Here is a 14,627-nt window from a genome sequence, read left to right on the forward strand (position 1 = left end):
CTAACCATCTTAGCTATCTTTTGTACTTTTTCAGTATTTCTCTTCTCTAAAATCCTATCGGCAATTTCCGATGCCTTATCCTTCTTCTCCTCTCTTGTTGTCTTGCTCTCATTATTTGATGAGTAGGATTTCTTTGATGATGGCTTCGTCATTTTTTTAGAAGATAAATAAAATCAAGAGCAGTTACAAAAAAATTGTTACTCAACTTGTTGAATTCAACAATAAACAACAAGAAAATTTGGCCAATGTGGTACAAGTGAAATAAATTGTTTTTTTTTATTCACTGAGGACTTTGCAAGCCTCTTCCATTTCTTTCAACTCTGAAATGTAGGCCTTACTTTTTTCTTCCCAGTCCTTTAATGTTGCGTCTTCGACAATATCCAAATCAAAATCTCCTAAACCTGGAGTATTAAATCGATAGTAGTAAATATCTCTTGTTTCTTTCATTAATTCCACTTGTGTTAACATTTGCTTGTGTTGTTTTTCTGAACTTAGTTGCAAATCAACGAGTCCATAAATTTGTGCCAGATTCTTCTTTACATTTCCTAAAATACCTGTCGATTGTTTTGGCTTATTCTTTGGACTTGAATCATTGACGAAATTCAATTCTTCTTCCATTGATGCTTGAGGAGTTGTTGCATTCTCTTGACTTTTCTTTAAACCTGTACCAATAGATACAAAGATGAATTTCGAATGGTCCGGCCATATCTGCTTGGCTTCGAATGCCGATACTACAGAAGGATTATTATTTACACAAGCACCATCAACGAAAGCTCTCTCACCCATATTCATTTCCTTAAAATATAATGGAGCTGCTGATGTACATCTGAGAGCTTTGTAATCATGAATGAAATTTCCGTGAATTGTTCCAAGGTAAAAATCTGGATGTTTCCTCTTATTGTCTGGGAATCTCCAAGGATCTGAATAGGATCTAAATATGAAAGGTGTAGATTCAGCATGCATTAACAAGTCATTATAAAATTCTTGTTCAACACCTTCCACAGGATTATTGGTATGAGTTCTCATAACGACTTTCTTAGTATCTTCACTCAAAGGTGTGAGTGTTGATAGGGCAAACCACATTGGTATTCTATCTGGGCTATTATTAATGTATTTTGTACCCACAAACTTTTTGAAAAACATTTCCAATTGCTTTTCATCATACCATGCCTTTCCCTTCATGGTCATAAGAGTTTTTGTTACACTAATATTTCCTTCCATTTTGAAAATTTGTTTTCCGAGTTGATGATAAATCTTTTTACATTCCTCACAAGTTAACCCAATTTGGAAAAGTTTGGCAAGAATTGCACCTGTCGAAGTACCACAAATCAAATCAAATATTTCACACATTTTCTTTTGCAATCTCTTTTCCATTTCCTCACAAATTGAAATCAAATTCAATCCTTTGATACCACCTCCATCCAAAATTAGAACATTAATTGCTTTGTCTTTTGGTTTAAGTGATCGGATTTGGTTATAGTCAGTTAAAGGTGGCTTTGTAATATGGTATGAAATGAATGGATTGTTTTTCAAAAATACAGGCTCTGGTATACAACCCACAGAATTTTCATTAATGATATAAGATGACAATTTCATAATAGGATCTAATTCTAATTGATAGTAGTGATTAAACCAACACTTTCTATCCAAGTTCTTCAAAAATACATAATCAAAAGGATATGTATCCTTAAAATCTGGAATTACTTCCAAAATGTTGGACAAAATCAAGTGTAACTGCTTGTATGAAACTATGAGCAGTGAGTCAGATTTCCAATTCTTCTCTTTTTTTAACTTTTTAAAAACATCTTTCGGAACCGTATATTTAAAAAGTGGGATTTCCCATTCTGGCATTTCATCAATATCGATATATTTCTTCTTCTTAGTTTGCTCTTCTTTTTCTTTCTGCAGCTCTGCATCACTGTAATCCCCACCTAAATATTTACTTCTATAGTAATAATATACATTCCAAAACTCTTCAATTGAGGGTATTATTGTTGGGAATTCTTTAAAAATCTTTTTTGATCCTAAAAGTGAAAATATATCCATTACGAATCGTATACTATTGATAGATATTAAATCAAAATATCGAGATGAATTATATTGTGACACCACTCGCACAATTCCTTCTATCATTACCTTGGTAGTGAGTTTTCTATCGACAGGAATTTTAAATCTCTTAGATGCTAAACTGGATTTGGACTCATGTGCAGAGGATGCAGTTTTTTCAATGAGATAAACCAATGAATCCTCAAAGAAGCATAATACTAGACCAAATATTCTCACAGCAAATCTTACATGTGAAAAGTAATCAGTTTTTAAATTGGTTACTTCTGTTATTTTGATGAGATCATCATGATCTGCCAATCTCACTGATGCACGTTTAAAATTGCCACTGTTCAAGGAGACAGACAATCTATTATCTTGATAATTCAAATTTGATGAAGAGGTAATAACTTCATCTGATAACACTTCAGGAATTGGCCTTGCTGGTAGTACTATTTTCCAATTATCAAAATCATCAACATCTAACAGTATCAGTTCTAAATCGATAAATTGCTCCGACGAGACATCATCTGTGCAATTCAACAGGTGTGTTTTCACATCGGAGAGAAAGAATTTTGCAAAGTTGGAATAGTAATAATCGTTATTTTCAACAACTTCAAAATCGTGATCGTCCCCTTCACTAATTCTTGTCTGTAGATTATTTAATTTGTTCATCCACTTCCTCATTACAATACTCTTCGAAACCTTTTCATAGATGGTTTCATAATCACTGAGTCCAACACTGGCAAGTGAAGATGACTGAGAACCGCTCTTGAACATATTGAAAATATGGGAAATATGTGAAGATTATTGTTTGATTACTATCAATTGTTTCCAAGAAAGAGAATTGGAAAAGACTAGTTGGAGAAGAGAGGTTGTTTTTTTTACTGTGTTGTTATTTTCTGTCCTTTCCAGCAATGTGAGGATGAAATAGAAGGTTGCACAAATAAGTGTGTAGCACTCAATAATTGGTGAAACAGTGAAAATTCAACAAACCTTCCGAACAATTTCCTCAATCAACCATTTCATTGTGTATTATTATATTAATAAGGCAGAAATGTTTCAATGTCTCTATTATTTCCATTTGTGCCTCTTTTCAAAAAGCAATAAAGTGTTTCATCACTACATTACACTATGGAAATCAAATTCAAAAAATGGAACAGAAATGTGATCCACTTTCTTTGTTACCTATTGAATTGGCGAGAGAAATTGCATGCTTTCTGGGTGATGAGGATTTGTATTTTAATATTACATTTGTTTGTGAGTATTGGAGGCAGGAAATTGCATTTCCGATCATTGCAGAATGCTATAGGAATTTGATGATGGAAATTAATGGTGAAATGGAGGAGAATTTGAGTAGTTTTAATTGTTTGTTTACAACAAAATATGGCAGAAGATTTCTCAGATTTAAATTGAAAAGTTTAGTGTTTGAATATTCTCGGAATATATTTCAATATTTGATAATTAACGATGAGAAAATGATTTGTGATGTAGACGAATGGTTAGGAATGGAGAGTTTTCAGAAACTAGTTCAATGTTTTTCTAGGAGTTTTCATTCAGAACCAAGAAATGAAACAATTCTGTCCAACTTATTAGAAAGAATTGAACGATTATTCAGTCCTTCTATCACAATTTTCATAACAAAAGATGACACTTCTTGCGACAATTCAGAGAAGGACAGTCAGATGTTGGAAAATCCTCTTTTATTCAATGTGTTAGAGGTAATCCTGTTTCAATGCTCAATGATGATCGAACAATGTCTCCAAATTTTTCAATCAAGGAATACTATCTGAAAGATGTATTCAAGGCACAAGTTCAATTATTTGATACGCCCAATCCTCAAGTTTACACTCGAATACCACACATGTTCTTTAGGAATTCTTCAGTATTGCTCCTAATATTTGATGTAACTTTGAAATCTTCATTTGAGAGGATTTCTCAAATCTCAAAAAATTATGTGGAGCAATTAAGAGAGAAAAATGAGCACCCTGAAATTATGATAATTGGAACGAAAACAGATCTTGATGAATCTTTGAGAGTTGTTTCATATAATGAAGCATTAGGATTGGCCTTTAAACAATTCGATGGTTCGCTCTATTTTGAACTATCCAACACAGATATCAAACAACCAATTTCAGTTATATGGTATTGTTTAATTCAGAGATATTTATTGCAACAGAGCTTGGTACACATCCAAACAGATCCAACCAGACTCTAAAATTGTTAACATTAAAACTATAAACCTTAAAACAACCGATTTGTTCCTTTGTTACCTTATGTCACATGTCAACTCCTCAATAATTTTCGAAATCCGTTCCGAGTCAGTAACAGAACGGTGTCGTTCAAGCTGTCCATCATCTTTAAAAAAACATCACAGTCACCAAAGTTGATTTCAAAGCAGCAAAACTCGCATTTTTGGCGCTGAGAACAACTTCAAACCATCATCACAAAAAGAGGCCAAATAAATCTCTCGAGAGCCTTTGTGGTTGTCCTATCGATATAATTGTTATTGAAAAACATCATCATCAAGAAGAGGTGTGTTGGACTGAAGAAAATTTTCACCTCCACCATCACTCCATCATCATTTGGTGTACAAATACATAGCAACAACAACAACATTTTAATTTATTAATTTATTAGTAGTAGTTTATAATAGATTGTGGATAATATGAGACAGTCCTCCGATATTACGATAGAACAAACTGTATCTCCACTTTCGGGTGATGAATTATCTATTGATACCAATGCCAACAATGTGGTATCTTCTATGGTATCATCTCCTATTGTGTCTGATCATACCATCATGACAAGAGAAGAGATGGCAAGAAGAAGCAAAAAGTTACAAATACTATCACTTTTATGTGATAATAGTTCTAGATTTGATATTTCCTATCATGCAGAGAAACAACTAAAGGTAAGCAAATTAATTTAATTATTGGATTTACATCATCATCAATTAAAAATTAGGCTCTAGAATCGATTCTTCAAAGTATCATAACGGAGAAGTGTGAGGGCGAATGGTTGGAATTAGGATTGTATCCTTGTCTTTTTCAATATTTATGTAGTGCTAACAAAGTTAGTTTAGAGACAATCAATCTTGTCAAGAAGGTTGTCATGTGTACAAATTTGACAGAACCACAAAACTTTTCATTATTTATGGATGTGTTTAACGATTTTGTGTATGAGGAACAAAATATAACAAATTTGTTATATTTACTTTATAGAATTCTCTTCCAAAAGGAAGATACTATTATGCAGGTTTGTTATCAACTTTTTTTGTTTTTTAATTGAATGTGAAATAGTTGTTTGTCAATAGATCTGGTGGAAACTTTTTATTAGACATTTACAGAAAGAGACTTGTAAAAAACACGGAAACAACTTCAAAGTATAGTCATGCCAGAAAGCCAATGGTAAAACAAAATGTCACTCAACATTTTATTAAATCTCCTCGACCAGTTGCTCCAACTCCAAGAAAGAGTGCATCTACTTCTCTTATCAAACCACCAAAATTATATACAGCTTCATTTAATAATAGTATTAATGCAGAGATTGAAAAGAATATTAAGAATAGAAAATCAACAACAGATTTTGGATCAATTTTTACATCACCTACAACTAGCGACAGTAATTTGATTAATCATACTCCAGGTACAGAAAGAAATACTTCTCCATCAAACATTCAAGAAGAAAAAAGTTCTCCTAGTATGACCCCTAGGGACTCCTCAATGATGTTTAAAGTACCACCACTTAAATTACCATCAAAGAGTCAGACAAATGCATCAGCAACAAGAATTCGAAGAAGATTGGATCCTAATTTGGTCAACTTGGAAGGATTGAGACTTAGTATTGATACACTCCGTACTCAGTCAAACAATGGCAATAGTATTGAAAATGTACAGGAATTGAAGCCAAAATCAAGTGTTGAGCATTTTGATTCATTAGCTGTAAAGCTTGGTGAATTATATATTGCCAACGATCTTACCTATTTGATCCCTATTAAGAGAGATCTCGATATGCAACTTTCCCCAGATGAAACTAAACTAGAAACTGACATTCAACAAGTTTCACTTGTAACCCATGTCGAAGATTCAACGTCACTTGAAGAAATGATATTTTCCAAGCTGTCTAATGACATTTCCGTTCACAGACATTTCATTTTGAAAATGTTACAGGCTGTATCTAAATTCCAAATTATTAGACAATTTGCTAGAAATCCTGTAAATATGTTCATGCATGATTTGAGTTGTCTTAGTTACAAGATTAATTTATTGGAAAATGAAAAGTTTATCAATAGTGTTGAAAAGAATAATATTTCAATAATTTATGATATTCTTTCACAATACGCTGCTGATGTGGAAGCTAAATACTTTAGACTTTGGAGAATGAATAACTCTAATAAGAGTTCTGATCCAACTAGAGATAGAACATTGAAAAAGTTCGATATTTTCTTGTGGAGATGGACTGGTATTGCCGAGCAAAGTATTGAAAATGATGACTGGGAAGAAGTACACTACCAATTACAGACACTCTCTAAATACCTTTATTCATGTGTGTCAAGAGTTCAAGCCTCTCAATGCACAGCTGTTTGCTTGGAAACTCTCCTGAAAGTTCAGGTTGCTTGTCGTAGAAAGAGCAGAGATTTCCAAGGCTCTTATAATTTTAGAGATTTGATCGAGAAATATCCAATCATGCTTAACATTGTACATTTATTACTCGAAATTTTCGATTTTATTTGTGGTAGTCCTGAAAGACATCCTTTGTTGATGGAATTCTTCTACTTTAATTTGATTGAGAATTTGGAGACTTTCTCTTGGTTGAGAGAATATGCCATCTTTACTCTTAGGGAGGAAGTTCATTCTAATGTAAATACCAAATCATTCCCAATTACTCTTGAGGATAGAAGGGTAAGAGTATTGAAACACTACCAAGTTCTTATGGACTTGTTCCAAGACTTGGGAGAGGAATTTTTCTCAAAGAAGGAAGAAAATACCCACAGCGTAAAGCAAAAGAATTTGTTGAATTATATGATGATGAACGAAACCAGTGGTGTATCTAATGGCTCTATGAATTCAAGTAGAAATGGAGAAGAAACTTTCAACATTGAAGACGATAGTGGTGTCATGAAACAATTTGACTTTTTAGTTAACCCAGTTGATGGCTTAGTTTTGGGATTCCTGACAAAGGGTCCTATCACTGAAAATTATACAGTCAAAAAACAAATGTTAACTCTTCTGGAAAAGATGTTCAGGTTGCCATATCTTCCATTTTTAAGAATCGAGTCCTATGTTAATACCTACATTAGATATCACTATTTGAATTTTGTCAAACTCTATATTGATCCAAGTATTGATCCTATTACTTTGGAAGCCTGTAAATTACACATTAGCGTCTTGATTGCATTTTCAATGAATAAGACACCTCAAATCGTCAACAGATTTTTCACTATGAAAGTTGTACGATTTTTGGCAAGAGAAATCAACTTGGAACACAAAATTCATGAAAAGAGACATCAAAACCAACAGAAAATTGATGCTAATGCCAAAATTAACATTAATTACGACTATAATAATGAGCATACAGATACTTACACCTCAGATGATCACTCAGACACTGATGATAATAGTGAGGAAGAGGAAGAAGAAACAGCCACTGCTGAAGACATTTCTGAGGATGATAGCGATTTTGATTCCCCAAACACCAATGCTCAAAAACCTCCTGTTAACCTTATTCCTGGTCTAAACTTGAAAACATCCACAAATACAGCATCGCCACCTATCATCAAGGCACTGCCACTTCCAAAAACAAACTCTACTTCTACTCCAAAAGAGGAACATAAACCATCTGCAGAGACCCCAGCAACAGACACTTCAGATTTAACATCTGACTCAGATGAAAGCGATTCAGAACCTGAACCAGTTAAAAAGCCTGTTATTCCATCTTTGGGACTTGGTGGATTCAAGCTTCCTAGTGTTGGTCAACAACCAAAAGAAATTGCTCAACCAGAACCTACCACTACTGTTCCTGCCACTACTGGTTTTAAATTACCAATTACTATGCCAAAATTGGCACTTGGAGGTTCCTCAGGTTCTAATGGCCAGGAAAGCAAGCCAACTATTCCACCACTTTCATTGGCATCCAAGAATCAAGGAGTTATGGAGAACAATGGTTCCCTTATTATCAATTCGGGCAGAAAGAACAAAGACTCTGCTAGATCAAGTAAGAAGGAGGAAACAACAGAAGATTCAGATGATGATGCTGATTTTATTAACACTCCTTCGGCTCCTAAATCTCATACTGCTATTCCAAAGCTCAATTTTTTACTTGGTGGATCCAACTATGATGCCAACGCCCAAACAAATGGAAATGCTGCTGCCACTACAAACAATGATAGTAGCAACACTACCACTACTACAACAGTTGCTAAACCTCCTGGCTTGGCTTTAGGTTTGAATCTTGGAGCTCTCAAGACCAAAACTCCATCTAATACACCAACACCTGTTCCTACTACTCAACCTACTGAGCCAGTACCAAATACCACTGTTGAAGCATCCAATCCATTGAACGTATCAATGGGATCCAAGAGCTTCTTAGAAAAACTGAAATTGAACAAGTCCAAAGAAGGATTCTCTACAAGATCTGAAAGATCCGAAAATGAATTCCTTTATGAGGATGATCTTAGTGATGACGAGATTCTTTCCAGCTTGATCGAATCTACTGTTCAATTCGTTGAAAGACATGAAGCTATGAAGGGTTTGGAATCTGACGAATTGCAATTCTATGAAAAGGAGAGAAAGAACAGAAAATTATACAGAAATGATGAGTTACACGTAGCAATTTTGACCTTGTTGATGTCACTCATGATTACTGCTAACTCTACTCTTGATTCTAGATACTGTGATCAGTTCCCTCTCAATAAGAACCTTCCAAATATTCCTTTCATGCTTCACTACCACATTAATGATCTTTACAACGAGCAAATCATTCCACTGCTCCATGATACAATTGTTTCTTACTGTAGTATGAATGATAATTTGATAGGCTTGAATATTTTACTCAGACTATTATGTGAAAAGCTCTTTGAACCAAACCTTTATAGTGTAAAGGAGGAAAGATTGGGTGTTGGTGCCTTTGGTGATGTTTGGAGATGTAAACTCAAGTTTACTCACTCTTCTGTGAAAACAGTGGCTGCCAAGCTTCTCAAAGTTCCAAAGATGATTGAAGATGCTTGTATCTTATACACTATTTTCAATGAAATTCTTATCATGGAAAAGTTCAAAGCTGACCCAAGAATTTGTCGTATGTATGACTACGGTGTTACAAAGGACAATTACTATATTGTTATGAAGGAATACAAGTGTAGCTTGAAGACTTGGAGATTGAAGCAAACAACTCACTTTTTACAAAATATTCCATTGTACATGAATATTTTCAAGAGAATTTTGGAATCTTACAAGTTTTTGTATGATAACAACATTAACCACTTTGATTTAAAGTGTGACAATATTTTCTTGGAACCGTTTGATGGAGTGGATGATACCAAGTTCTTTAATCATCAATCTGACATGCCACACTTTGAACTTGTTGTTGGTGATTTTGGTGAAAGCTTTATCTATTCAAACGATGAAGAGGATGGTTACACCACTAGACACAGAGGTACTGAATGTATTAAGAGTCCAGAAATGTTAAAGATTGAAATGATGGACACCAAGAGTAAGAATTATGACAGAAGAAGAAAGGTTGGTGCTAACAGTGCCAGTGATATCTGGTCTTTGGGATGTCTTTTCTATGAATTGTTGGCAGGTGATTTCCTTTTTGATGCCTCTGAATTTACTACTTTCTTCATGTTATTGACTGACAATAAGAAGACTTTAATTTCTCAAGAAAGATTCTTAAAGATCCATTATAATCACTTCCTTATGGATATTTTGAGCTATATTTTAGTGAGAGATCCACTCAGAAGACCATCCATCAATGACTTGTTGCAACGTTTCTCTTTCTTTGTTAACGTAATGCCTTCTTGGCAAAAACTCAGAGAAATGACACCAGAAGACATTGAAAACGAGTTTAACAGTGCCAGAACAACCTTGACCAGTAGAGGTATCACACCAGCAAAACCTACTCTCTCCTATCAATATGATGATTATTTACTTCATCCTTTGGAAACTCCACACACCTCAAAGACATCTAATAGAAATGAGGCTGCAAAGGAACCATCATCTAGTGGATCTGACAAGACTAAGCCAAAGGGTGGATCAAATCAAGATGCTCTCGCTAATTATCTTTCTGTTTACAATTGGACTAAGGAAGACGTTGAATTTTACATTAAGAAGGCAACATTTATTATGAAGAATAGATTATATTTGGTATCTGACGATTTGGCATATAACAAGCCTGTTTTGAATAAGCTTGGTATTACTCACATTGTCAATTGCTGTATTTCTACCTCAAAATCTCAATTCCCAGAAAACTTCTTCTATTTTAATCTCAAGGAACATTTATCTGAAAGCTCTCTTAAGGCATACTCGGAATATATAAAGGCATTTGAATTTGTTAGAGATGCTATCAAGAAGAGAGGTAGAGTATTAGTTTACAGCGGTAAGGGATTGAGTAGAAGTGGTCTTTTTGTTGTTCTTTTCCTCATGGATACATACAACCTCTCTAGCTATGAATCCTACCTCTTTGTTAAGAGCAGAAGACCTGCATTGAGACCAGAAATTCTTACACACTTTTTGCATTTCTTGCTCAAAGTTAAGCAGATGCAATCAGTTGAATCACAAAAGAAGAAGGCACTTAGCGAGCTCAAAACACTTTCTACTTCTGGATCTCTCTTCAAGAACAAATCTCCAGTCCAAGCTCTTCTCCAATCTCCTCCTCAACACAGCCACAAGAAGTTGAATAAGATTCATCAAAGTGTTTCCAAGATGCTCGAAATGAAGAAATTGAAAGAAAAGCAAGAAGCTACTAACAATGAATCATCTTCCAACTCTGCCAGCACTCCTACAAAGAAAGGAAAACAAGAAGAAACTGTCCATTGGTATAGATGTATTTGTGGTGCTTGTGTTGTTGGTGTCATGTCTCCATTCTCTGTACATTCATTCCATGCTGGAAATATTACTCACGAACACAGTCCAATCAGATGTTGGCCATCCTTCTTGCAAGAGATGAAATTATTATACTTCTATAATGCTAATCTCGTTAATATGGGATTCACTACAAAGGACAGAGTACTTCTCGATCCATTTGAGGTTCACCAACACTCAGAACCAGTACCGGACAATCAATCTGTTGGAGACTATCAAGAACCAATTTGGAAAGTTAACAAGTGTAAATATTGTGGATTTTTAGTGTTTGCAACCAAAGATAAGGATGTTGGATCACCTCCATCAGAAAAGAGTGCACAATTATCCAATCAAGGTTCTCAGGCCCAACCAACACTTAAGAGACACAAGAGCAAGGAAAGTATCTCAGTTTCTCCTGCTTCAAACGATTTACTTTCACCAAGTGGAATATCAATTAGAGGATTTGAAATTGCTGTTAATTGTTCACTCAAGACAACCAATGTGATTGCTAAATCCAATGTTAATAAGGTTCAAGATTTGAGACCTTCTCTCTTCTTCAAGGGAGCTAATGTGTAATTTATTATAAATTATTATACTTGGTTTCGAACTTTAATTTCTTTGTGAAGTGTTTCAAATTTTTGTCAATGGTACGATTTAGAAAATTGACCTTTAAGGTGAACAATAGAACCAACAGATCCATCAATTGTAATTGGGAAGTAAGAGTTGATTTGATAAGATTAGCTGGATGTTTTGGACATACTGTTTGATAATAATTTCAAAATTTAGTTTATTTCTTCTTTCAAAATTAAATCAAAATCTTGATTATTCAATTCAGAAGACTCCTCAGGTACTATTCCAGAAGATTCTCCATTTTTCCTTTTTTCAGCTTCCTTTTTCATTTGCTGCCAATTTCTTTTTCTTGTATTTGTGAACCAGTTGGCAACTTGAACATAGGTAAGACCTGTTTGTTCAGATAAATCTTGTTTTTCTTTAGAACTTGGATATGGATGTTCTATGTGATCCAAAAACCAATCTCTCAACACATCTGTGGCATTTGAAGGTAAAAAGTGTTTTCTTTCATTTGCTCGCTTATCATCAAATGTCATTTGTCCTTGAGGGCTTGATGATAAAACCATTTGTGAATAACCCATTGACTGATTCATTGTTTGTTGTTGACCAACATTCTGACCTGTTGATACTGAAAATGGATTGGAAATATTTGTCTGATTCATCAAGCTTCGTTGTAATTGAGTCATAAACTCATTCATATTTTCAGTTGAGTGATTGTGCATTTCTTTTGTCGGAGAGCCAGGTCGAGAATTAGGCAATGAGTTTGGTAATGAATTAGGTAACGAGTTAGGTAATGAATTATTTTGAGATCCAGACCTCGAAGGCAATGGACTATTTGGAGGAGCTGTTAAACCTTGGAAGAATCCTTGTTCCTTTCTTCTGTGCATTCCTGGTTGCCTCTTTGCTGTACCTGGAGAATTAACGTATGGTTTCTGGGTAGCTCCACTATCTCTACGATGATAATTTGTTGGAGTGTTTGTTATAGGATTTGTTTCAATTGAAATTAGGGTCGATGGAGGTGAGGCATTTCCTTGAAGCATGGCTCTGAAACTCTGTTGATAGGGAGATGGTGAAGAACTCAATGGTAAACCATCGAGTGGGCTAGAAACGAGTCTCTTCTTTTGTGGCATGTCATGTGTTGATAGTGAAATTAAGGAAGATTCATCTCCTCCACCAATTCCAATTCCACCTGCTTCCTTCACATTGAGTGCATTGAATAGTGTGAAATCACTTGGCGACTCTTCAGAATTGAAAAAACTAGATCCAGTAAATCCTTCACTACTTCCCCCACTTGTACTGTCAGCTGTATTGAAAATATCTTCAAGACCATCATCTTTCAATGAATCTTTAACATATTTGAAAATGGAACGTTGTTGATTGGTTGGTAATTTTGTTAAAATTGATAATCCTGAAGGAACTGAAATGAGTGGAGAAGAATTTGAATGAGGACTTGAAATAATTGGATCTGAGCTTTCAGAAATGGCATCATACTTTCTCTTTCCCTTTCCAATAAGTGTTTGTTCAATAATTGTTTGAACTGTATCTTCACTTGTTGCCATAGACATGTCAATTCCATGTTCTGTCAATGTGCCAGTTTCAAAATCTTCACTAATACTCAAAATACCTTCAATACGTGGTGTTGATGGTGTTGTTGAGATAAATTCATGAAAATCATTCACATCCAATTGCAAATTTGGTCCATTAACAACATGATCATCTACAATACTAGGAGAAGAAGGATACAAGAAACCTCCTTGTTGTTGTTGATGAAGTTGATAATTATTCTCATTGAGTGACTGTGTCATTACTTGTTGACCATTGATTGATTGACCAAAAGGAGTTTGATGTGTGGAATTGAAAGTAAATGTTCCTGGCATGAATACATTATTGTTTACATTCTGTTGTTGTTGATAATGCAATTGACTCAATATATTATTGTTATTATTACTATTATTATTATTATGAATAAAACCAGAATTATTGTTAGTTAAGAAAATAGTAGGTGTTTGATGAATAGAGGCAGCATTGTTATTATTATTGGTTTGAATTGGTAAATTATTCAATAGATAATTTTGATGATTTGAATTTGAATTTGGAGGAGAGGAAGGAGAATTGGAAGATGAAGTTGTTGTTTTCATTGTATTATTCTGCTGCTGTTGTTGATTGGTTGAGGAGGAACCATATGAATTCATCATATTATTATTCATATTCATATTCATATTCATATTATTATTATTTGTATTTGTAGTGGTTGAATGATGATGATGTACATTATTGGATGATGAAGATGATTGATTCATCAAATTGAACAATACTTGTTGAGAGGGCAGATCATATTGAGAAGCGTAGAATAATAACAATTGTTGCTGTTGTTGAGGTGTGAGAGATGAAATCAGTGCATGGCTCATACTAAGTGGTTGTTGTTGATTCATCATGTGCATGTACAATTGTTGCTGCTGCTGTTGATTGACTTCATATGGTTGTTGTTGTTGACCGCCCAACAAGCCTTGTTGATTGTTGTTGTACATGCGTTGTTGTTGTTGTGGTGTTTGATGAAGATGATGATTTGATGCCGCTGCCTGATTAATATTGCCATGCATCATTATCGGTGGTGGTTGAAAGGAATTGAGTTGTGTTGTTGTTGTTGGGAATTATTCGTTGCGGAGGAGAGTAAGGAAAGTAATAAATCATTACTGGTCGTGGTAGTACTATTATTGATATTGTTATTATTATTGTTACTACTACTAGAAATAATATTGGTAGTGGTGGCGGAAAGGTTGTTATTGGAAGGGGTTGATGGATTTGAATTGTTATTTGGAGAGCTTTGTTGACCAACAACGGAAGAAGACATTTTTGAAAGTGTTGGTTGCTATTATATTGATAGGATCAAAGGGTGTGATTTAAATGATTGTGAGATTTTTGTGTTGTTTTGAAACAATTTCTTGCATGCCAAAT

General features: G+C 34.4%; 4 protein-coding genes across 4 annotated transcripts; 2 read left to right on the plus strand and 2 right to left on the minus strand.

The window, feature by feature from the left end:
- Positions 1-276: 276 nt before the first annotated feature.
- Positions 277-2,823, minus strand: NAEGRDRAFT_70067 (uncharacterized protein; the record flags this gene model as incomplete). Its single annotated transcript, XM_002674727.1, has 1 exon — positions 277-2,823. One exon carries the CDS (start codon positions 2,821-2,823, stop codon positions 277-279), a length of 2,547 nt encoding a protein of 848 aa, XP_002674773.1.
- A 976-nt stretch (positions 2,824-3,799) lies between these two features.
- Positions 3,800-4,261, plus strand: NAEGRDRAFT_70068 (uncharacterized protein; the record flags this gene model as incomplete). The annotated part of the gene is made up of 1 exon (XM_002674653.1): positions 3,800-4,261. One exon carries the CDS (start codon positions 3,800-3,802, stop codon positions 4,259-4,261), a length of 462 nt encoding a protein of 153 aa, XP_002674699.1.
- Positions 4,262-4,711: 450 nt separating this feature from the next.
- On the plus strand, positions 4,712-11,706 carry NAEGRDRAFT_58661 (protein kinase; the record flags this gene model as incomplete). The annotated part of the gene is made up of 2 exons (XM_002674654.1): positions 4,712-4,957; positions 5,346-11,706. 2 exons carry the CDS (start codon positions 4,712-4,714, stop codon positions 11,676-11,678), a joined length of 6,579 nt encoding a protein of 2,192 aa, XP_002674700.1. The 3' UTR covers positions 11,679-11,706.
- Positions 11,707-11,884: 178 nt separating this feature from the next.
- NAEGRDRAFT_50729 (homeodomain-containing protein) lies at positions 11,885-14,275 on the minus strand (the record flags this gene model as incomplete). Its single annotated transcript, XM_002674728.1, has 1 exon — positions 11,885-14,275. The coding sequence occupies one exon, from the start codon at positions 14,273-14,275 to the stop codon at positions 11,885-11,887; it is 2,391 nt and encodes a 796-aa protein (XP_002674774.1).
- Between the last annotated feature and the right edge of the window lie 352 nt (positions 14,276-14,627).

Source organism: Naegleria gruberi (assembly GCF_000004985.1).
Source record: "Naegleria gruberi genomic scaffold NAEGRscaffold_38, whole genome shotgun sequence".
In the NCBI taxonomy this organism is placed as follows: Eukaryota; Heterolobosea; class Eutetramitea; order Acrasida; family Naegleriidae; genus Naegleria; species Naegleria gruberi.